This window comes from Pseudopipra pipra, chromosome 1 (genome assembly GCF_036250125.1).
Source record: "Pseudopipra pipra isolate bDixPip1 chromosome 1, bDixPip1.hap1, whole genome shotgun sequence".
Classification (NCBI taxonomy): domain Eukaryota; kingdom Metazoa; phylum Chordata; class Aves; order Passeriformes; family Pipridae; genus Pseudopipra; species Pseudopipra pipra.
Genome location: NC_087549.1, coordinates 124,884,837 through 124,908,824, shown reverse-complemented (window position 1 = coordinate 124,908,824; position 23,988 = coordinate 124,884,837). Strand labels below are relative to the sequence as shown.

At 39.9% G+C, this 23,988-nt stretch overlaps 1 protein-coding gene across 15 annotated transcripts in view; it reads left to right on the top strand.

The window, feature by feature from the left end:
• The window catches only part of HDAC9 (histone deacetylase 9), a 460,274-nt gene that overhangs the window by 299,785 nt on the left and 136,501 nt on the right, over positions 1 to 23,988 (top strand). For all 15 annotated transcript variants that reach the window (XR_010435224.1, XM_064675750.1, XM_064675761.1 and 12 more), the window contains 2 exons: positions 15,764 to 15,941; positions 22,451 to 22,584. Coding sequence is in view for 14 of the 15 variants with exons in the window: in XM_064675750.1 (XP_064531820.1) it covers positions 15,764 to 15,941; positions 22,451 to 22,584 (312 nt within the window). In the remaining variant the exon portion in view is untranslated. The remainder of the gene's footprint in view (positions 1 to 15,763; positions 15,942 to 22,450; positions 22,585 to 23,988) is intronic.

Here is a 23,988-nt window from a genome sequence, read left to right as displayed (position 1 = left end):
CTGGCATAATGCCTAAGACCAAAATGAAGTGACATTAAAACACCTGGTCAGAACAAGTAGCAGAAAGTTCAAATTGTTTCTTGGACAGTATTTCTGAACAGATAACACCTACTGAGTGATACGTGTAACATTATGCTAGTTCTACTATATTCCTTGATACTTTTTTCTGCAGTACTTAAAACAAGCAAACCTTTAAGTGCTAACTTCCCACCTAAACACCTTTAAAAAAATAAATCTAGGAATCAAAGCACAGTCAAGATGGTATGAAAAAATCCTTTGCAAGGAGCTGTTGCTGAGGTGTCTCCCCTGCGTTAAGGGGGTTGAGCTGTACTTGACTTTGAGGTTTCAGCTCTCCCACTTCCTCACTCTTAAATAAACAGTATTTTCTGGCAAATCAAAGAAAACCACACCTGACCTTACATTCATACCTGCAATTTCCTCAGGTCCACAGTGTTATTCTGAGAGAATAGAGAACCCATGACCAGAACCACCCCCATGGATTTATTGACTTCTTACAGAAATAAACAAGCATGACTCCTGCACTGGAGCTGCTGAGCTGTGAGATAGATTCAATGTAGGCAATACCAGCCCCTAGATCAGATTCTGAACTCTTCACTTAGTGACTAGAAGTCCAGATTCATAGAGCAATTCCTAAATTACAGTTCCAAAGACTCTTAATTGCTTGCTACAGAGCAGGCAAATCCATGCCACCAGCCATCAGGACATCTACTGGGCAAACAGCCCAGCTAAGCAAATAGTTTGGCCTAACACACACACAAGCCCATGGCATTAGATGAGAACCACACATGTGGTTATATAATCTGTTCTAGATGAAAATGTCTACAGAAAACGGTGTTCATGCTTTGTTAGGGTGTAGCAAGTACTCAAGGTGATAAATTATTTCTGTTTCTCCACCCAACCCTCCCCAGTTGCACAGTGACTAAATACCTTTATTAACCAAGTCTTAAGTCAAATCAAGCTTTTAAAAATTCCTCTTTCTTAATGCTCTAACATGCATGGGTTCACAAAATTAAATTACAATATTTTTATCTGTTTGGGATCAGCCCTGTTTCCTCCTCCTCATGTTTACTTTCCTTCAGTAGCTGACATCAAAATGTTTTCTGGAATGCTGAGGCTAAATAAGTTATGCTTAACTCAATATCTAATACAAATAGCCCTGGGGAAGCTCCAGGAACACAATCATAAAAGCTACAGTTTCTTTTAATAGGTTGCCACACTTTGCTGATATAGTATTTCTCTAATCACCAATCTTTACGTGCCTTCCTGACCTTGGAGCTCTCTGTCCAAATGACTTTGTGGTATCAAAGGCTTGTGTCATTGGAAGAGTGAATGGCTTTCATTTTTCTCCCTGAAACTTCCGGTTCCTGGCATCTGCAAAGAATTATTCCAAGCAGTGTTTTGCTGCCTTGCGGCCACTGCCCTACACTGGCCTGACTGATGGAAGTGACTTTTCCCAAAAAGGTTAGTTATTGTGGTCAGCGGTGGGCGGGTGCTGCAGTTGGTGCACAACCAGCCCTGCTTCCTCAGCTGATTTGGGCCACCACAACCATACAGTAGAGCAATTAATTTCTGTCGGGGTTTGGAAGGAATTGAATCAATAGGGTATATACTGTTTTATAGTAGACTAGAATAGTAAACAAAAACCTTCCAAAATGACACAGATTTAAAAGCCTTCATATGACAACAAAGGTGATCGAATGTTTAGACTTTTAAAGAAGTAATCACTCCAGGGGGACACAGGGTATCAGGGTTTCCTCAACAGAACCTCATAGTGTATGAATATCCAAAAACCACAATTGTGATGCTCTGACCGTTTCCAGGTGATGACAATGTTGGTGCCTGAATCCAGAGTCTCAGTTATTTATGATTTGTCTCTTTTAAAGCTGGATTCTTAGTCTCTCCATCCTGCTCCCATCTTTCTCTTCTCTCACTCTTTGTCCTTTTGCTCTTTACCTTTTTCTTTTTTTTTAATGAAATGTAATCAGACCTAAAAGGATAATTACTGTGCTGAAACAAACTAAATGAAACTCATAGCTTTTTCCTTTTATTTTTTTTTTTTTGGGGGGTGTAAGAAAGAGGATTTTTGAGGTAGTTTTTGATTAAGTATTTCTGCCTTAGCTCTACAACTGCAGTCAAGCACTCTTAGTGTCTAGCACTGAACTGTCACATTGCAAAGGACAAACTGCTTGAAATCTCCATAGTTAGAGATAAAGCCAGGATGAGATAAGGTGACACAAAGGCTCAGAGAGGTCAGAAGACTGGTGTAAGCTCATACAGCTGATCAGTAACAGCTAAAATTTGAAAATCCTGTTTTTTCTTTTAAGAGACAAGATTAAGACAGCATTCCTCAGAGAGGGATTATGTATTTCAATTACTTAAATTAAATTTTAATTCAAAGAATGAAAACAAAACATCTTTACGAATCCAAGTCCTCCTAAAGCAACCTAACTTGATCCAAACCTCTCTCGGGACTTTCAGCCCCTGGTGCAGCTCTTTCTGCAGCATGGACCTGTAACCCTTCTTAAATGAAAAGGAGAAGCTTTTACACCCCCCTCTACCCCTGGGGAGAAGAGAGCCACCAGGGACACAAACATTTCACAGCTGGAAGGAGCCAGCCATGGACCGCTGCTCAGGGCTTTTCACTCCTGTCTTTCTCATTAAAATACAAAGATTAGGAGACAACTCACACCTCTGGTTTAGGCACCAAGTATGTGCACTAGTCACCCCAAGCTCCCTCCATGGGAATGCATTGTCTACAACAGCACTGATAGAGTGTATTGCCTCTCTTGGCCAGGCCAGGGTTATGTAGGCACACATACCTGTCACGTCATGGTTTAACCCCAGCTGGCAACTAAGTACCACACAGCCACTTGCTTTCTTCTCCGCCTTCCCAGTGGAATGGGGAGAAGAATCAGAGAAGAAGATTAAAACTCCTGGGTTGAAATAAGAACAGTTTAATAATTGAAACAAACTAAAACATAATGATAATTAGTTTTTGCCTCAGATGTTCCTCTGGTCTTTTTGGTTAAGATTCAGTAGACCTAAAATCTCAATGCTTTCAGATGCCAGCTCCTCATAATTTAGCACAGTGCTCTCCTTCCTGCCACATGAAGTTGGAGTGTATTACTTCCACTGTAACAAGATGAATTTTGCTCTTAGCAATCATTGCATGAGTAGCAAAACTATGTTTTCAAAGCATCTTTGGCCTTATTAACTTGAGTAACTTCACGTAACACTTTTTGTACTAAAGTGATATGTTGAATCTCCAGTTATTTACTGTCACACACACACATGGCTAGAAATTAAATAAGGTAACAGATGCTTCCACCTGAAGTTATTAACAATTTTATATAAAATTTACTAGAAGTCTTGCAATTTTATGATACCTTCTCCCAAAAAGAATGAAAACCGGGAACTTCTGAAGGATGTAACACCTAGGATATATTGTATTACAACATTGGAAAATATTGCTCTATGACAGCAACAGTCATCAGGGCTTAAATTCAGATTGGGGGAAAAAAAAAGACCCTGGTCATAGCTTAGATTGATGCCTCACAATGCACAAGAAAAACTGAAAAGCAATCCCCTCTCTTATTTCCAAGTGTATAGTAAAAGGCTTTTAAATTCTCTGTAGACTGACTAAAAATAAGCAAAAAAGGCCAGGTAGCAGCCATCAGATTCTTATGAATTAAATTATATCCATATGTGTAGCACATTTCAATGTCCAAAGAGCCACTTGGATATGTGAATCTGAACTTTCGTGATGAAAACCAGGGATATTTCTAAAATTGTTAGTAAAAGTCAGAAGCTCAGCCACAGTCTCACATATTTTCCCCCTTTTTGAATATCACTAGTGTTTAATTGCTTTAATTATGTTTTTGTACTGAGAGTAGCAAAGAGAAACCCTAATACCCACAGTCAGAGGAGGATTCAGAAAAGGAGAGAGGGAAAGAGCCTAGAAGCTCATTGCCTGCGGTTGGATCTCTGGATAGCGTTAGGTTCTCTGGCTGGACTCAGGGCTAAATCTGCCATGTTTTAGCATAGCTGTTGATATTGCAATCACATAGGGTTTAACCCCTGTGGTTCCTGGGAAGAGACCTTTAAACATGTCTTGTCTCATAGAGTTCCAACAGGAACATGCTGTGCTGGCAGGACCCAGTGCTTTGAACCCTGCCTTAAAGCTTTCAGCCCACCTTTGCAGCTCTGCCAAGGGTCTGAGATATATTTGACAACATCCATTCTTTTTCAGAAGGTCCCCTATGACAAGCAGGGCTTCCAGGCCATCCCAATGGCAATGGCATGGATGTGGGATGCCAGCTACTTGACGTGCTTTGATACTGCCTGGCTTGGAGTGCAGTCAGTGCATCTCTTGGGACTCACAGTGCTCTAAAGGTTGGCTGTGACATGATGTGTACACACATCATGATGTGTACACCATTTTGTGGAACCACCTTTCCTCCTGGTTTCTCAGAGTAGGTTTAATCCTTCCAGAGGCTGGAAAGAAAATGGACTGGATATTCCCAATAAGATTAAGGACCACAATGACCTCAAAGAGACAGCAGCTGAGAAGTTTCAGGGTCCCCTTCACCACCTTCACCACAATGGCTCAGTGTGGGTCACAGGGATGATTAGCTTCCCTCCCCTCACCCAGTCTGCTCAGAGCCCTTTTGCATCCAGCTTAAAGCTATAGAGTGGTATGCTGGTTTAAAGGTAAAACAGCAGGGGAAATGAACCCAACTCAAAAGAGAGATTATAAGTCAGAATAACAATTTAATAAAATAATACAATAAGTACAATCATACAGACAAACAATTGGTTTTAACCCACAAAACCCAAATGTATAACCCAGCACCCTGGGGCATGAACAGAGTGGTGTTCGTTGGGCCCCCTGAGTCCAAAGTAAAAGGAGAGGGGAAAACCTGTTGGTGAGAGTGCTGTTGCAGTCTGGTCAAGAGTGGTGATTGCAGTCCAGTTGAGAGTGGTGGTTGCAGTCTGTTTGAGAGTGATGGTCTGCAGTCTGGTCGAGAGCGGTGGTCTGCAGTCTTCCTCTGGATCCCACGAGTGGTTAAAAAAGTCCCAAGACCCCAAGATTATATATCCACCAGTTCAGGCAGGAATGCCCAGTACCTCCCTCAGGGTGGGGAGTTCCACAATGGGTGTGAGGACAGAGAGGCACCCTCCTATCTCGCAGGCCTCTTAACACCCAGTTTATAGCCTGAGGAGTCAGGCTGCTCTGGGCAGAGGGTGTAAATGGTCTATTGATAACAGTTTCTGGGAAATGGCATGGAAGGCTATGGAATACACAGTTTTGGGTTACACCCATACAGTGATGAACTGGTCCCAGCTGTCCTAACTAGGACAAGTGGGGATGCTTTAATTTGTCTGAGCAGTACCTAAAAGCTGTAATATTTTATAGTGCTGACTGCTCCAACTTTTCTCTAACCCTTTGTCAAATCCAGCAGAAACAACTTCTGACTGTACCTCTACTGCTATTTGTTGTAATAAGAATCACTGAAAGCCACAGTGCTGCATTATTTCATAATTAAACCAGCCAGAAGTATTAATGCAATACAATTATTACTGATTCAATGGTTAAAGCAAGGACTTAAAAATTAGGATTTCTAATCCCCATGCACTTTGGATCTGTAATGTCTACAACCTAGCTTCTCCACACGAAAATACTCTCTATGTAGCAGATGAATTACAGATTATTTTCATTATAGCCTTTAATAGGATGGTATCAGGTAAGGGATATATACGCATCATATACATAAAATTTATTACAGAGAAAGAAAGACAACATTCCTAGGGAGAAAAACCTGAAAAAGCATAAGGGCAATATATTACATGATATATCTTTCTGAAGACAAAAAGGAGATTTAAGAAATGATATCCATGAAAATATGTAAAAACTACTAACCCATTGTCAGGCAATAAGCAAGCACAGCTTTGTTTTCAGCATATTAGTAGCTACACTTCTGCAACACAAGGAAAAAAAATATTCCAAGCACTAAAAGACTTCATTTGTCACAGGCCCCAAATCTAGAGCATTCGGGGACAGCTATAATGTTATCTTGAGTGAACACAGGGCCAACATAATTAGAAATAGAGAGGTAAGAAGCAAGGGGAATTGCCTGCATAACTTCACTTTGTAAAATCCTCCCATAGAAGTGGCAGGTAGGAAATCTGCATAATAACAAACTTGTCACAAGACAAGGCTAACTAAATACAACAATTAGAATTAACATTTTGCTTTAACTGGTTCCCAGAATTCCCTCACTCCATCTTCCCAGGTTTCACTAGTTAAAATCGTGGCTATTGATTTGGTGCAATACTTTCCATTATATATTTTTCCAAGTGTTGTGCAGCTTCAAGAAGACTGTCTCCCTTCTTTGTGGACAATGCTTTAAAAAGCAGCTACTGAAGTACCAAACCCTTCTCTCAGATATCCCAGTGAAAACCCACGATAAATTTCCCCTCTAGTCTATCTAGACTTAGATCTGTGTAAATAATCCAGTTTGGCCCCAAAACAGATCTAAATGTGTTATAATTTCCTTCTCCACCGATAGTCAGGTCTTCTTGAGAGTTGCTGGAAGCCCTCTGCTCTTTGACTGCACCCTCACAGCTCTCGGGACACTGTATTTGCACTTCCCACTGGCTCATCTTTCTCTTCCCAACTGCTTCTGGTCTTTCTGCTCAGCCACTGACTCCAAGACAATCTCCAGCATGTGGATGTCCTCCCAAGCTGCCATCAGACCACGATTAGGCAGGTGCTTTAAGAAACTGCACCAGCAATGGAGTTGATCTTCAGAGCTGCCTTCCCCAATACATAATTTGAGACACCAGAGAATGTGTGTGTGTACATACAAATTATTTTAAGAAATTGTATAACTCCTACTACAAATGTGGTGAAGAAAGGAATTCTGTTGACATTTTAACCACACTGAAGTAAGGTGTGAGATTTGGTAATATATCTCTCTGAAATCTTCAGAGAGGTAGAAATCATAGAATCACAGAATGGTTTGCATAGGAAGAAATTTAAAAGATCACCTAGTTCCAAACTCCTTGCCATGGACAGGGCACTTCTAGTGGATCTTCCACTAGACCAGGTTGTTCAGAGCCCTCTCCAATGCACCATGAACACTTCCAGGGATGAGCATCCACAACTTCTCTGGTCAGCTTGCTCCAGTGCCTCACCACCCTCACAGTAAAGAATTTCTTCTAGTATGTAATCTAATGCTACTCTCGTTCAGTTTGAAGCCATTCCCCATTGTTCTGTCACCACATGCCCTCCTGTGGGCTCCCTTCAGGTACTGGAAGGCCATAATTGGGTCACCCCAAAGCCTTCTCTTTTCCAGTCTGAACAAACCCAGTTCTCTCAGTCTTTCCTCATAGAAGAGGTGCTCCATCCCTCTAATCATCTTGGCAGCCCTCCTCTGAACTTGCTCCAATAGGTCAATGTCCTTCCCATGCTGGGAACCCCAGAGCTGGATGCAGCACTACAGGTAGGGTCTCACAAGAGCAGAGGGGAGGGGCAGAATCACCTCCCTTGATCTGCTGCCCACGTTGCTTTTGATGCAGCCCAGAATACAATTGGCTTTCTGGGCTGCAAGTGCACCTTGCCAGGTCATGTCCAGCTTCTCATGCACAAGCACCTCAAGTCCTTCTCAGCAGGGCTGCTGTTCACCCCCAGCCTGCACTGATATTGTGGTTGAGCCCTTCAGCAAAGGACTGGAACACAGTAACCATGAGGTTACAAATCTTCTGTCACATAGGCGACAGCAGGAATGGTCTGTACAGAAGAGCTCTTCTGTGGGCAATGGCAGTACACACACCCATTGGGGTTTTTAAGGTTCAATGACCTACACAAGTGATCTATAGAGAGAGAACAGTGTTGGTAAAACACCTTGGTTATGGCTCTTATATTTGGTGACCATACGGTCGACTGATGCTCCCTGTTCTGATCTCATGTACCTCCACACAAGAGAGGAGGCATCTGCAGAAGGCACCTATACACCCTCATGATTTTATGTTTAGACACTGATGTGTTAGTGTATCTGGGCTCTAAAGAGTAGGGTTTTCCAAGGTTTGCTCCCTATATGTCAGATCCAAGTAATTTCCATTAATTGTACAATAAATCCTGAACTGAGAAGAATTGCCTATAAAACCAAAGCAGAATCTGTTGAGATACACAGAAAACACAGACCTGCAGCAGGACTGCTGCTGAATTTAGCCTGGAGATTATTGCCCTGTGTGAAGGCCAAAGTAACGATTCTTCACTTAAAAAGAAACCATTCAAGTCTGCTAAGAAAAGTAGTTCCAATGAAGAGCAGAAAAATGAAAGTGGTTGAAATGATCTGCATAAAGTAACACCAAACTGATTTGCCAATACTGTTGAAGAGAGCTGGGTGACATTTCCCAGGGCAATGAAACGTGGGACAGGTGATGTGGTCATTAATTAGTTTTGGCCAACCAACATATCAACTTAATGATTTTGGAAAGCTGCTAGGATTAGGTGGTTGTAGCCATTAAATGTTATTATAGAGCCGATTAATTCTTCACATCAAAGTAAAAGAAGCAAATACCTCTTAATAGTGAAAGTTAGGGAGAGCTGTGGACAATGGTATTTTCCCTTTGGCATTCATTTCTGCGCTTCTCTGTATTCATTTTTGGAAAGCACCAAATGACTTCAGGAAAGTTGTGGTTTTTTAGTAAAAGCAATAAAGTAAAAAAAATCCTCTAAAGAGGTTTTATTGAAAAAAAAAAGAAGGAAAAAAAAAAGAAAGAAAGAAATAAGATGGTCTATTTCCCCCCTTCATTGTACCCCCAATTATTTATACATTTATGTAGAACTCAGAAAGTGAAGAAAAGATTTAGCCAGGAGTGCAAGCTTTGGAGAAGGCACTGCATTTTCTTTGGATGTGTGCTGTGAACATAGCACAGTCAGCAATTTAGCAGGAGTGACAGAACTCAAGTACCTGCCAATGTCAGGAGCAGAGAAGGCAGGTGTCACAGGAGCAGGAACCAGGAGTGAAACCAGCAGCTTAGCCAGACTCCTGGAATTTCCCTCCAGTAGAAAGTGCTTTGTCTTTAGGGCCCTCCTTTCTGTAACTCCCATCACTCCTTTCCTCTTAATCATGCCAGGCTTCAGCATAATGACTGCCTGGCTCATATTCTTTCATATTCTTCACAAAGATAGCTGAAAACTTCTCAGCTCATGCGGCCGTCTTGATTCCTCACCTCCATTGGACCAGCACGGATCATCTTTAGATGCTCAGACTTTTGGAAACTCTCCATCCAAGAGAGGTAACTTTTACCCTCTCTCCTTTCAAAACCACAGGTCAGCAACCCATCCATCTCCCTATGCAAGAGTAGAGGTAAAAGGCAGGGTCCTGACCATGCTGTTATGTCCTACGGCCAGACTTCCCACAACCCTGTGACCCCCACCCTGACTCACATATTTAGCCGTGCAATCCAACATCAAGAAAGCATCTTTTCCTACATGTCTTGAAGGCGCACCCTCTGGTCAGTCCATTAAGAGTCTGCTCTTCCCCTATTTCTTGGCCCACTAGACAAAAGTATTGTAATTTTAATAACATGTTTTGCCACCCCAAAGGTGCTCCTGGCCTAGAAAGGAAGGATGGTAGGAGAGGGGCAGAGACCTCTGTAGCAGCAGTTTTGCTGCTCCAGGAACAAAGGGGAAAACCAAAACCGGTTGAGGGTGGTGACCATGCCCTGGGCAGTCACTGCAGGAGTGCCATGATAAGTACTGAGCTCTACCTTGGCAGCAGCTGGAATAAGCCATTCCACAGTCCTCCAAAAGGCAAAGGGAAGGCAGAGGGCACAGGGTTGTTTTGCTGTGAGAAGCAGCTTCCTGCCCAAGGCAAATCTCTGCCTGGGACTCTAGGCAGTTCTGGGGTGTGGCTTTCATCCCGCCATTCTGTATCTGCACCTACCTCAGTTGATAAGATTTCATTTCTGTTTACACATTTTCTAGTCAACACTGTTTTCCTTGGATTACAGCAAGAGAAATCCAAATTCTATAAACACCCTGATAATATGTGACCTACTATACCCAGATGCCTTAAGGGTAACTGCCCTCTTTCCTGCTGTCTATGCTTTTGCTTGCTCTAAACCCATTTCTACCTATTCAATCTACGTATCTGTATCCACACTTGCAATTTATTTACTTTTCATAAAAATGCTGATTCTGCATTTGTGGTTGACTATATTTCAGATAGTGATACTGGGTTTTTTTGAAAGTGATGACTATGGAAGTTTGTGGCTTTACATGTGGTTTTGTCAAAAATAGTACTGGTAGGGTTTCTTGGTGATGTGTTTTCTTCCAGTGACATAGCAGTTTAAAACATCTCTCAACATATTCATTTTCAGGGATATCTCAGGCTAACTTCTATTTTAGGTTGTATAGATTGAAGGAGATAGGCCATTCCTGCACTTTCACACTTGTTCGTGCAAGTATTTTCAGAAGACCTCAGGACATATTTTTGCTCAGTTCCTGAAGGCAATTACAGTTTTGTTTGAGGACAGTAGGCAGAATCGTATTTCATAAAATTCCTGAGTTAATATTGCTAAATTTTCTGTTTACCTATGGTTCTTTCTGTCCCAATACTCCAACATATAGGAATTATTTGCTTTCTATGTTTTTTCCATCACTTCTGAGGATAATCAAGGTCAAACTAATTGATATACTGTATGAGATCCATGACTTCTGAAGAACTGTTGAGTACCTACATCTGAACTGAATGAGAAGTTTCTGAGTGCCCAGATTTTTACTGATTCAGACTTTGAGTGGTGCTGTCTTGGTTTGGGCCAAGGCTGCCATCGTGGTGACCTTAAAGCAGGACTGAGATCTGTTTGCTGCAAGCAGAGGCCATTTCACTGGATGCAGCCACTGGCTGGCCTGGACACACCCTGGGTGCATTCAGCTACAGCTGCACTGGGAAGGTAGGAAGCCAAGGAGGGTGGTAGAGAAGACAAGAGGCAGGATCTGAAGATACTGTGTTCCCATCTTGCTACAGGGGTCTAGACAGGGCTAAGGAGTAGGGCTTTCAACAGGAGCCATGGGATGAGACAAGGCCACAGAGCAGGTGTAAGAAAGACCTTTCAGGAGAAGGAGATAAAGGAATTACAGGTCTGGAAGGCAGCAGGACTTGTTTTCATCCTACCTAGGGCAAAACTTTCTGCAGTGCATGTGTGTATTTTTCCCCCTCAGGAAATTGGGTAATTTTCAGAAAACAACATGGAAATTAGCAAAGAGACCACCAAAAATGCTTTCGTAGGAAAAACTTTTTAAGGTTAGTAGTACTGGAAGTCTTTTGGGAGAGGAGGGCAGGATGGGCAAAACATGAATGACTTTTAACAGTTAATAGACACTAGCACACACTTCATACTTCAGCAGAACACAGTAGAGCCACAACAACAGAGGGCTATAAACCTGGCCACAAATGTATGAGAGATCATAAGTAGTAATCTTATTATTAAGAGATTCAGAATTTGCTATTCTTAGGAGAAAAATGTTTTCTACCACAATAAAATAAAGCCAAAGCATAAACCCTGAAGAGAGGTGTGCATATGCTCATACACACTGAGGATTATGCTACAGACATACAAATCTTGGGATTTACTTAGCTGTGATTAAACTAAATATTAACATATCAAATTACATTAAAAAACAGACTGTCAAGAGGCAAGAAAAGTTTTTGAGTGAACCCCACATTTTTTTTTTCATAATAGCTTGAAGGAGCATTAATCCATAGAAAATTCACCCATGCTTTATCATCCAACATAGACCATCTAATAATACAATGGAATGCACTTATAGGGCATCAATTCTCACAGTCAGTAGAAACATGGAAATAGCTCTCATTAAAATCCTTAGAATTAACAAAATGTTAAACACCGAAATGTACAAATCAGACATCTACATGAAAAGAGTAGTCTCACAAACCCAAATTCATTCCAACTCCTGCTAAACAAGCCTTACAGTAATACTAGGAGAACAACAAATATTTACCTCTCATGCTTCTAAAAGGCTCATCTTCTCTTTAGATAAAGATTCTAAAAATCCTCCTCGAAATAATTACCAAGGGCCTGGGCTGATTTCTGGGGAAGAGGATGAATGGCCCTCCACTAGCTCCAGCAGAGGCCCTAATTGCCTGATTCTACTAATAAACTAATCTCAGGCACCTGGAACTAGCAGGCTCCATGCCAGGCAGACACGGCTCGGGTTACGTAAGAAATGCTCCAAATATATTCACACAAATCACTAGCCCTGCAGATGTGCAAATACTGCTTTTGTCATATTGCTGGAGAGATAGACATGTGTTTGCAGGGCTGTAGCACATAAAACCTGAAGATGAGTTCACTGTATTGCTTTAATCCCTTCCAGAGGCCAGGTGGGCATTTGGGGAGCCAGACAAGTGTGTTGATTATCCACATTACTCACTGCATTAATCCATACAACCTTTGTCTGTGTGATACAGAGTATCTGTAATGCTCACAGCATAAATATGTAGGTGGCTGGAAAAAATATATGCATTTCATGAGTGCCTGTTGTCTGTAAAATGAAACCTAATCAGGAAGTTAGTGTAAAACTTTGACTAAAATCTAAACAAGTCTAAATTTTGCTGATGCATAGGGTTTTTAAAATTACAGTTAAAGGATCTGGAAGTCACCAAAGAACATAAGCCTCAGTGTAAGCTTGGACAGACAAACTACTGTACTTTTAACAAATTTTAAAAGATTTTCACAGGCAAACAATTTTCTGTGACCTCAGAAATTAAAGCAGGTGTCATACAACTTTCCATCGAACCCTCCACAAATTTCTTCTTCTCTGAGCTGATTAGGTTGATAAACATGTGTTAAATACTCAGGATGCATCTGGTTTCATTTGAGGAGGGGAGAATGATATAAACAAAACACAGTTTAACCGGAAAACAGGAGAGCAAGAACAGGCTGTCTTCTTGGTCTCTGTTGAAATAGAGAGCTGTCTGGTTTAGGTGGTGTTCACACAGACTGATAAGCATTAAAAAAAATTACCTTGATTTGCTCATATGCATGAAAAATAGTGTTTCTATTGCCTACATAGACACAAACATTTTAGAAGCACAGATAGGAACATCTTCCCAAGTTATCCATGTTTTGTGGTGTTCCAGACATTTTTTTATTCTTCAAGACACCATAAAAAAAATCACTTAAATTGACTTCTTTAGATCAGAGACCTGGAAAGATTATATTTTAGATATCAAATGAATGGCAAACTTACAGCTTCACTGAAAAAAAAATTGTGCGGGTGTCATACAAGTGAAGTTCAAGTCTGAAAGTGAAAGAGGGGCAGACAAGGCCCCTCAGGCCTTGTCAGCAAGCCTCAGGGTCAGTCAGCACCAAGAAAAGTCCAAACAGAAACATTTGTGCACAGCATCAGTCCCCCCTCAATGATATCTGAATTTCCAAGGTTTCTTTAAGAAGTATACTTAACTAATACTGTTTAATGAAGAAAGCCAGAATCCAGTGATACACCCTTACTAGTTTGAAGGGCATTCCAAAAGGGAACAACCCCTTTTGTCTTCTGTACTCTAGTAATTATCAGACAAGTGAACTCAATGAATTATCAACAGTGAACACTGAAAGACAGTATCAAAAATCCCCTTGCTCAAAGATACCAGCTATACACAGGTACCAGCTATTTAATTAACACAGTGAAGGCAACCTATAAGATTGAGGAGAGCAGCAGAAATGATTATTCTGCTGATTTCCTTTATGGTAGTAATGTTCTGTGTGATGAATGGCTTCTGCAGGTAGGAGTTTGACTTCTTCCAAACTGCTCAAACAACAGTTTAAAAGAGTAAGCAGGAGGCTGTGAATACAGAAGCGTCAGACAGACAGTGCTGCTGTCACCACTTAATCCTAGGATACAGGGAGTAATCATGCCACAGATAGCAAAATGCCTCCTGTGCTTCCTTCATTGAGCACTAAAGAAACCACTGAGGAAAATGAATGCTAAATTCTCACAAAGGAATGTATTTGCTTCTGTTCTCCATAGGGAAAATATTCAACACAATAGCATCATTGCATTCTTCACTTCTCTCCAATCACAGGTACTCCCAGCAAAGGTTACAAAAGACATGTATGCCTACGAGGACAAAAGAGATACTTCCTGGAATATTTAACAGTATATACATTAAAAAAGCAACAGGGAAAGCTGAGGATTGTATTTAAAGAAAGGGAAATGATTCAATGACTCCAAAACAAGATAATTATTGTAAAACCTCTTTTTGCTTACTCATACTTTCTTTCTTTATTTAGTCACTTATGACAAGGTCCCAGGTGATTTACCCTTCCCATGACCTTATGTCTTTTCACTGAAGTGGTGACCCCAGATATTAATGTGGGTTTTGAGGCTGCCTTTTAAGGCATTTGTTCTCATTTCAGTTGCTATTGATGAGCACTTGTTTGCATAAAGGACTCTTATTACATGCAGGGTAGACATTCTCACATCCCAGGAGCTGTCGATTTATTTTGCAGTGCACGAGGGGCTGGGGTACTCCTGGGTACTCCCACCCGCCTTCCCACACAACCTGAACTCAGCTTCACCTCTCTGAGCAGCCAGCAATCCCTCCTTGGCCAGGCCAGGCCTCCGAGCTGCTGTCCAAAGCAACAACATACAGCACTGCTAACTGTTACTGAGATTAAAAAACAAAACGAAACAAAGATAGAGACACATATATATACATATATATATATACATATACATACAGATATATACATATATATATATATGCCTGCATATATGTATATTGAGCCCAGGTGAGGATAAACAGAGCCCACAGTTGTAAGACACAAGCGTGAATTTCAGCTGAATTCATATTAAATACTTTGGAAATCTCTCTCATTCACTTTCTGTTGAGGGTCTAGGACTATAAGCACAAAAAGAGAAAAGCAGAAAGAAAAGCAATCCTACTCTGTGGAGTGAGTGAATGCCAAGGTTTCTACTGGCTTCAGCAGGGTTTCAGCCTTTGTCATGTCAGCAAAAGTGATTATCTGTTGACAAATAAAACAGAGGAGAAAATCTTCCTTTCTGCTCTGTCACAACCTTTTCACACCTGCCTGTCTTCCCTGAAGAGTTTTGCACTGCCTACAGCCAGCAGCAGTTATGACAAAAAAAGATGGTTCCTAAGTGGAATCTCATGTAACAACTCCGGAATTTCTAAATGATTTGTGAAAACTTAGATGCAAATTGTTCCTACTTTCCCGGGAGCTCTGGGAACTGAGTCCTCTGTAGAAGCTTGATTCACAGTTGCTCCTTTGGTATTGAGTAGTAAGAGCACCACTTTTCACTTTCAGTGCTGTGGGAAAATTTAAAATTTGTTTCTGTAGGATCATGAAATGCATATTCTAACATCATATTATGTATTCAATATATTAGAAAATCTCTGTCTTTTACAAGCCTTTGCATGTTAAACCATCTTTTCTGTGAGGGGGAACTGACAGGTTGCCTGCCATCAGGTACTCTCCAGCAAAATCAGCAACCCACGTTGTCAGTGTGAAAACATCTGTTGAATGGATTTATTGACTGGGACTTAGGTGCGAGTTGGAGGGTGGGTGTCCACACTGTTTATTACAACCCTGACCTAATGAACTTAATTTGTTGACATGTTTCCTTCAGTGTCTCACTTGATCCCGTCTCACATTTCTTTCTACTGTGCTGTTTTCTTGGAAACAGGAGTTCCTGGCACATCGGCATGTCCACCAGTTGCAAATCTACCAGGCTCAGATGGCTACAGTTGGCATGGCAGGATTAGATAAACATCAACCGGTGTCCGGGACCCCATCTTCCCCCACTGATTCCACATTACCTCACCCAGACACGGACCAGCCCAGCCAGCATGTCTACACGACTGGTAGGATTCCCTAAAGACTGCTTTTAATAGGCAGGGCAAATGCATTTGTTCATGTGGGATCAACAGACTTAAATGCCTCAAATACCTCCTGCAGCAATGCGTTCAGTTTTAGCCGTACTGCTCCTCTGTTTTATGATGCTATACTGGCACCAACTCAACCAGTGCAGCTGATAAATCACAGGGTTAATATTCACACAGTCATAAATTATTATCATTGACTGGCTCTGGCAACATAGCAACAGGTGCATTTTTGGTGCCTTTAAGTCATTTGTAGCTTTTCTTTCATTTCCCTATTCTCTAGTTCTTTTCTCGGTGTTCTTGTTTCCTGTGTAAAAAGACCACCAATAAGTTGAAAAAAGACCACCAGTAAGGAGGAAAACTGCGATATAATTCTAAATGTCTTCATTTGACAAGTCAGTCTCTGCTGCAAGGTCACTCTCTCTACAGAAATAGCAAAGCTGTAGGGATGACTAGGTGATGTTGGATACAACTTCTGCATCTTTCAATGGTTGAGTGGAGACTACAGAGGCAGGTTTTATGGTCAGGACCTGGGCATTCCAGTCACTCAGGGAGCACCTCTTGGGCTGTCCAAAGCAAAGTGATTGGAACTCCAAAAATCTTCAGTCAAAGGAAAAAAAGATGACCACAGAAACCTCATTTCTTATTATGGGTAATCTAACTTTCCATGAAGGTACATCTTTTTAAAAGCCTGAATGTCAGTATAACATTAGAGCATGGTTAGAAGTTAAGATTCACTTTGTGCACAAAAAAAGGGGAAACAAATACTTGGAGTTACTGTTTGTGAATGTTTATGCCAGAAGTATTAATTCCTTCACATCAGCTGTCAGAACTTGCCATGCCCTGAAAGTTTACAACTTTTCAGGCCATGACCACGGATTGAGGTAGAATGGAGTCCTTAACTGGCAATGTATATGACTGTGTGAGACACTATGCCCTCCCATCTTTCCAATTAGAATGTGAACTTGGAAAGCAAAAATTTGTTTTTACTTGTTGGGTAATGAACATTTGGATTGTACAGAAAGGAACATACTAATTCACTTTCCATGAGTTTCTGCAAAAAGAACAGCTGTGTATAGACAGGATTATTAAACCAGGCCACTGTTTTTCTAGTTGTGGTTCATAGAGTCCCCAAAACATTGTAAACTCATTTTAAGAGATTCACAGAGCACACCAAAAGCGAGCTCACTGTGTGTAGGCTTCACTGTTCCATTCAAAAATCTGCAGTTTCACTGAAAAAGTTGAATGAAGTTACAAATGTAAAGGCTGCTGTTTCAGTCTGATTTCTAAGGTTTACTGACATGTCCCTTTATAATCCTTAGTAATGGGACTTGGGTCAAGGGGGTTATGTAGATATGTGGACTCATGGCATCAGTGGAACTATTCAAGACAGAAAATGTGAAGCTGAGATGGAAGAATAAGAGAAGGAATGAAATTACGTAGGACAAACACTGAATGGAGATGGTGGAAATTGGACATCCCTGGTTTGTAATCTGACACAACGAAGACTGACAGGATCAGCAATGGAAGTACAGACACTGCAACTGCAGAGTCAGGGTGTATTAAGATTAGGCAGAGAGTCTAATCTTATCCTTTCAGTAAAACATTGCTACATGAACAACACCAGAAAGAGAGAAGAGAGAAAAAAACCCCTATCTTATTCCAACAGAGATTCTTAGTCCTTCACTGAATTCCTTTCACCAAATCTGAAACATCTTTATCTTGAAGCCTTGTTTTTCTTTTATTGAATCTTTTTTCACCCTCCATTGCTCTTTCAAGATAATCATCTCTGCTCATTACTGAAAAAAAAAACCCTCCTATTTTCACCTGCCCTACAACTTTATGCTTCTGCTTCTCCACTTCTGCTCTGTACCCTCATTTCTTTCATATCCTCTAGATACTGGCTGAAGACAGTGCAATGCTGTAGCTGCTTCCAAGCTGTATCTACACTAACAGCCAGTACCCCCTGGCTGATGGACCAGCTCCAACAGAGCACATACCTCTACAATTAAGCCTTTTGTTTCTGCTTGAAGAAATCTCTTTCTCTGACACGTGTCTGAACTTACAGACTTACAAATACAAAAGCTTTATCACTGCAGTTTCTGAGTACATTGAAAATAGAGCTATTTTCTAGGTTATGAGATTCACACCTTTGGAGTGACAATGAACAGAGACTTTGCAACAGTTCTAATACAGTTCCTGTAAATAAATAGATCAATCTGTGTATTATTAACATATGGTATGTTATGGTATAGAATGGCTTTTTTTGTGCATAGTATTTCGTGGATCTGGACAATGCTCTAGCATTTATTCATTCATCAGTGGAAAGAAATAAACCCAGACCTAGTTTTTCTCCATTCTTATACAGCCTTTCCAGAATCCTTTAGGATAAAAGTCCTGAGCAACCTGGTCTGATCACAGTGCTGACCTGCTCTGAGCAGAGCTGAACTACAGACCTCTGGAGGTCCCTGCCAACCTGAGCTATCCTGTGGTTCTGTGATTTTCTCCCTTAAGAGAGCACAAAATGCAACCAGCAATTGTCCACAGCAGTTGCAACACTAGCATTTTTAAAAGCATGGAAAAAAGGAATGGGGGGGTGAAAAGGGAGAAAATTCTAGTACACTGTAAAGTGAGGTCGAATTCAGACTCCAAAAATTAATGTAAAAACAGGTAGCAGGAAAACGGTTGTGGCAGATTATTACGGGGGCATCAAAATGAGCCTATATTGTTGTGAGTCATGAGAGAAAATGCTTTTAGCCAAATACCTGAAGGGAATTAGAATGATGATTGTTGTGAGAGAGTTAAGCTATATCTACACAATATATGCACAAAATAATGAGTTAAAGATGGAAAAAAAGATAAAGTATACTTAATTTTCATTTAGACAGTTCACAGAATATTTGATATTATTTAGTTCAGATTTTTCTTTGGAATAATTTATTAGATATTCTTCCCTTGGGTTTTCTTATTGGTACTGTTGTTCTCCAGGGCAATTAATCTTCTTCAAAGCATGCTGTTAGCCAATGATTTTTAGATCTCTTGCTCTCCCCTCTGTTTAAAATATTATTAAAAGAAGCTGACCCAAATAAAGTATTTTGGAAATGAATGAGTGCTAGGGAGTCCCCACGAGGAAAACCTTAGTTTTTACTGACTGAATGCAAATTCAGTTACTTTTGTCCGGTGTCCTCTATCATTATATGGTTCAGTGGTGGCACCATTCCCATCTGTCATCAGGGCCACATTCTGACCTCAGTAATATTGGTGTAAATCCAGAATAAATCCACCAGTCTCAGTGGAGCTGCTCAGATTTACACAAGGAATCTGAGAGCAGAATCTGGCTACAGGCATTTGTTCTGGAGAGACAGAATAACCATATTTTATTAATATTTCACAGCAGTCTGCAATTGAAAACAGTTGCCTCCCTCCCTTCTTTTTCTTTTTTTCTTTCTTTTTTCTTTTTTTTTTTTTTTTTTTTTTTTTTTTTTGTGGGTTGGGGAGATTATTGGCTGAATCCTGTCAGGGAAATCCTATAGGCTATTTTTAGCAGTAAACTCTACTGCTGCATTCTGGTATTGCATCAAGCACATGTGCTGTACAAGCAGCAGCCACACATCTGAATCACTTGCACATCCTAAACCAATTTAAATGCTTGCAAATAAATGAAAACATATATTTTAGTCTTTTCATAAGTCAATTAATCCTTCTAGAAATAAATTTTACACTCAGTGCAAATATCTTAGTAATTAAGTTTGGAGCAGATGCTTCTCCCATGTAATACTGACCTGACCTGATTAAACTGATTTTTGATTCAGACAAAATAACCCATGTACAATAAAATTACATTTTTAGTTATATTCTATTTTGGGAAAAATACTTATGCACTAAGACGGGGATGTTTATATTTATGTCAACCAGAGGAGGCATCCTGAATATACAGTTTCAGTGTTTCACTTCAAAATTGGTTGCAACCCTGCTATAGGTAATCAAAAAAGTGTCATTATTACACTCAATTCTGTGTAACAATAACATAGTAATATATACATATTTTATTTGGACTATTCAAATAATTAAAATTAAAAAATGTATTTAAAGAGTGGCAGGTAGGAGATACTTTCAACTTTCAGCTAATTTTGTTACCATTTAACAAGTGTTTCCATTCAAATCCATTTGTTATAACTGTCCACTCTGACTAAAATCTTCTGAAAGTTCTGATGCATGTACATTTAGCATCTGAACATCTTCTCTGTTAGTCAGAGGGATGGGAGGAAATGTTTTCTAATCTACTGGTATGATGACCACTGCCAAACTACAACATGGGTAGACAACAGATTGTAGAAGTTAAAACTCTGAGTGTCAAGAAAAGGAAAGCGAGGTATGTGAACATGCACTTATTTGCGTGCATACTTCCAAACAACTTACAAAACCTCATGATAGAGCAGCAAAGAACTGCAGAGAAAGGAAATTATTAACTACTTTGACAGTGCCAGCAGATATTTTAAGCTGCATTAGTTTATTAGCTCCAGATTTTCACTGGTTGTCCTTTTTTTTTCTTTAAAAGAAAACAAAACAAGAAAGTAAACAAGAATTTATTGCTAATGAGCTATCATGTTTGCTAGATAATAATTTAGCATAAACTTAGTAATGCTGCACTTAGATATTATGTTTGCATTCTCCTTATGCTAAACATAATTGTTGTATTATCATCTTGGCTTAAATAGCAAGATCCCAAAGGATCAGTTCTGAAGTGCATGAGCTAAGAAATATGGCAGCATAAATATTTCTTGAGCTGCATAATTTCTGGCTGGCTTCTAACTGAATTATCTCAGAACCTTAACTTTGAATTGCCCGCAATGTATACAGACTCTTATTCAGCAGAGCTTTTAAAGACTTTATTGATGTTCAATATCCATTCAAGAACTATGCTAAATAAAGGCCGTATTGGGCATGTTGTTGAATCTGGACTTTAATTTTGTGTTTTCTTCACTGGCTGACTTTTCAGCAGCAGGCTAACACAATTTTCCCAGAACTGTGTTGGCATCCCCAGTAGTGGTGGCACATAAGAAAGAGGTTTTGAGTGCCAAATATTGCAGCTTGCAGAAATTGTTAATTTAAGTCCCTTTCAACTGTGAGGGGAAGAAAAATCCAAGTGTTTCCCAAATGAAAATGGTCCACAGGGGTAAGGAAAATAATTGTTGTTCCAGACATTTTTAAGGGAAATGCAAGCAACAAATAAATAAAGAAAATAACTTTTCAGTGTTTCAGACTTGGTTTGAAAGCCTTGAAAATTGAATTTAGCTTGAGCCTCTTCACTAAAATTTCTCTTTGGCTCCCAATGCGCAGCTACAGAGCAATGTGATACTGATAGCTGTTTTGTATAAAGCTGTTCTGTCCTTGAAGAAATGACCATAGAAAATTCAAAAGGTACCTTGCATTGCAGTCAAACAACAGGATTTGGTCCTAATTGAGTAGTGGGTGGAACTTTTCATTTAATGAAAAAGGACTCTGGCTACCACTGTTTCAACTCTCTGAAACTTTCATTTGATATGCTTTGAGATCTGGAATTAATATGGTATTAGTTAAGCAGTACAAATGCAGAGTGGCATAGCCAATTCAAAATTTATTTTAAAATTTTAAAAGGTTTTACTGAATTATTTTCCTTACACTGCTATAAATATATAACATTTTCTTGTTATATATAGGTTAACAGATTCAACTAAGCTTACCCACTAGAGAAAAAGAAGTGATTCAGTAATAAGACTGATTTTTTCCTAGCCATAAAAGCTTTAACGAGACACTACTCCATTTCCTTTCTCCTTTACACTTAATTGTATTTATTAATATAATTTATTGAGAATTAATTTTTGCCTTATTGGAATCACAAGATATTCCTTGTAAATCAAAATTCAGAGTCTCACAAAGGAAAGAGGAATTTGGGTCCAGAGAAGGGTAACAAAGAGAGTAAGTCATATGAGGAGTGGCTAAGGGAGCTGAGGTTGTTTAGCCTAGAGAAAAGGAGGCTCAGGGGAGACTTTATTGCTCTCTACAACTACCTGAAAGGAGGGTGTAGCCAGGTGGGGTTCAGTCTCTTCTCCCAGGAAACCAGCGACATGACAAGAGGAAATGTTGTCAAGCTATGCTAGGAGACAGTCAAGTTGGACATCAGGAAGAATTTCTTCACAGTAAGGGTTGTCAGTCATTGGAACAGGCTGCCCAGGGAGGTGGTGGAGTCACCAACTCTGAAGGTCTTCAACAAATGACTGGACATAGCACTTAGTGCCATGGTCTAGTTGACAAGGTGAAGATTGGTCAAAGGTTGGACTTGATGATCCTGGAGGTCTTTTCCAGCCTAAACGACTTTGTGATTCTTTGATTTTCACCTTGCTCTAATTGTCAAATAAAATCCAGTTTTGCTATGGTATGCATGACAGGGAACAGTATAATTTGCATTTTTTTCACTTATTATTTCTTATTCTGCTGTCTTTGTGCTGAAGGTGTTGTGTATGACAGTCTGATGCTGAAGCACCAGTGTATGTGTGGGAACTATGCTAATCACCCTGAACATGCTGGAAGAATCCAAAGCATCTGGTCAAGGCTGCAAGAAACTGGGTTGCTAAACAAGTGCGAGGTAATTAAGAGTTAAGACCAGATACCTGACTTGTTAAAGTAAATGTCAAATTTATTAAATGCTAAATGTGTCTTCTGTAATAAGAGAGTAATTTGTCTTAGGAATTAGTTGGTCTTAACTGACAATATTAAATTAATGCACACTTCCCAAATCAAAAAATAAAGAATTTACACAGAGTCATTTATCCAGACATGATTATTCCTCACCTTTAGAAGGTAGACAAGCAGTAGTCAAACAGCAGTTGCAGTCCTTCCAATAACACAGTTCTTAACTTTTCAAACAGCTAAGGATTTTACTTCTGTAGCATAGAACATTGTTTTTTAACATAGTTTGTATCACTCCATAAGTCTAATTTCAGACTTTAAAGTCTGTTTTCATAGCATTTTCATTTGCCTGGTATATAACAAGTCCCATGTGAAACCCCAAGACATTCAAGCACAATCTTCTAGGCAATATCAGAGCAAATGTGTAATTTTCTTCTGCTTTGATTTACCTCAAAAATTGCATATTAAAACATGCTTAAATCAAATATGGGCTGTGATGTTCATATATGATTTGGGTTAGTTAAAAATAACTTTTTCCTACCATTCCCTGCTTCCTGTGAGTTGTGCAGCACTGTCAACTTTCTGCAGAAGCCTGTGGCAATTGCGGGTGCTTATGGCACTGCAGCACAAGTTAACAAAGTTCAGCACAAATTTGCTTATGTTTTGCAGGATCCCAGAATTTCCAGGGCTCGTATGCATGCATATGTTTTTACACACCCAAAGGAACTGGTTCAATATATCCCTTTGAACAGCTATTAGTGACTGTCCATGGAGACTTTCCGCAGGCAGCCCAGCATACTGGGCAGTGAGATATTGCAAGCACTGTAAATGGATTTGTTGTATACACTCATCTAACTAGATGGCAGCACTCTAACAGGCTAATTCTTTTTTTTTAGCTTGTATAATTTTTTTCAGTCTTCAGGAAGACTTTCTTTCAGCAAGGCCCTTAAGGCCACGTATCACACGAGTGGTTTCACTGGTGGGATCACATAGTTAAAGAGTAAGTTAAACATGCAGCTGAGTGCTTTACTAAAATAAAGCCTAGTTACTTTTTTGACTCCGGACTCCATATTATAAAGAAAAGACAAGAGAGAGAAAATAAGAAAATGCAGTGTCCTACTATGTACTGCTTTCTCCAGTAACAAACAGATATTGATGAATAGTAAATTGTGTAGATCTGCAAAAGGTGAAAAATGGAAAAGTGGTATAGGTTAGTCTGAGGTGCATGCAGTCCAAGGGTTTCCTGGAAGATTTAATGTTTCCTCTTGCAATTCTACAAATTTCAATTTCAAAAACTGAAATATAGCCTATTAGGTCTTGCAAAATCCAGTGAGGGGGCAGAGAGGAAATAAGTCACTTC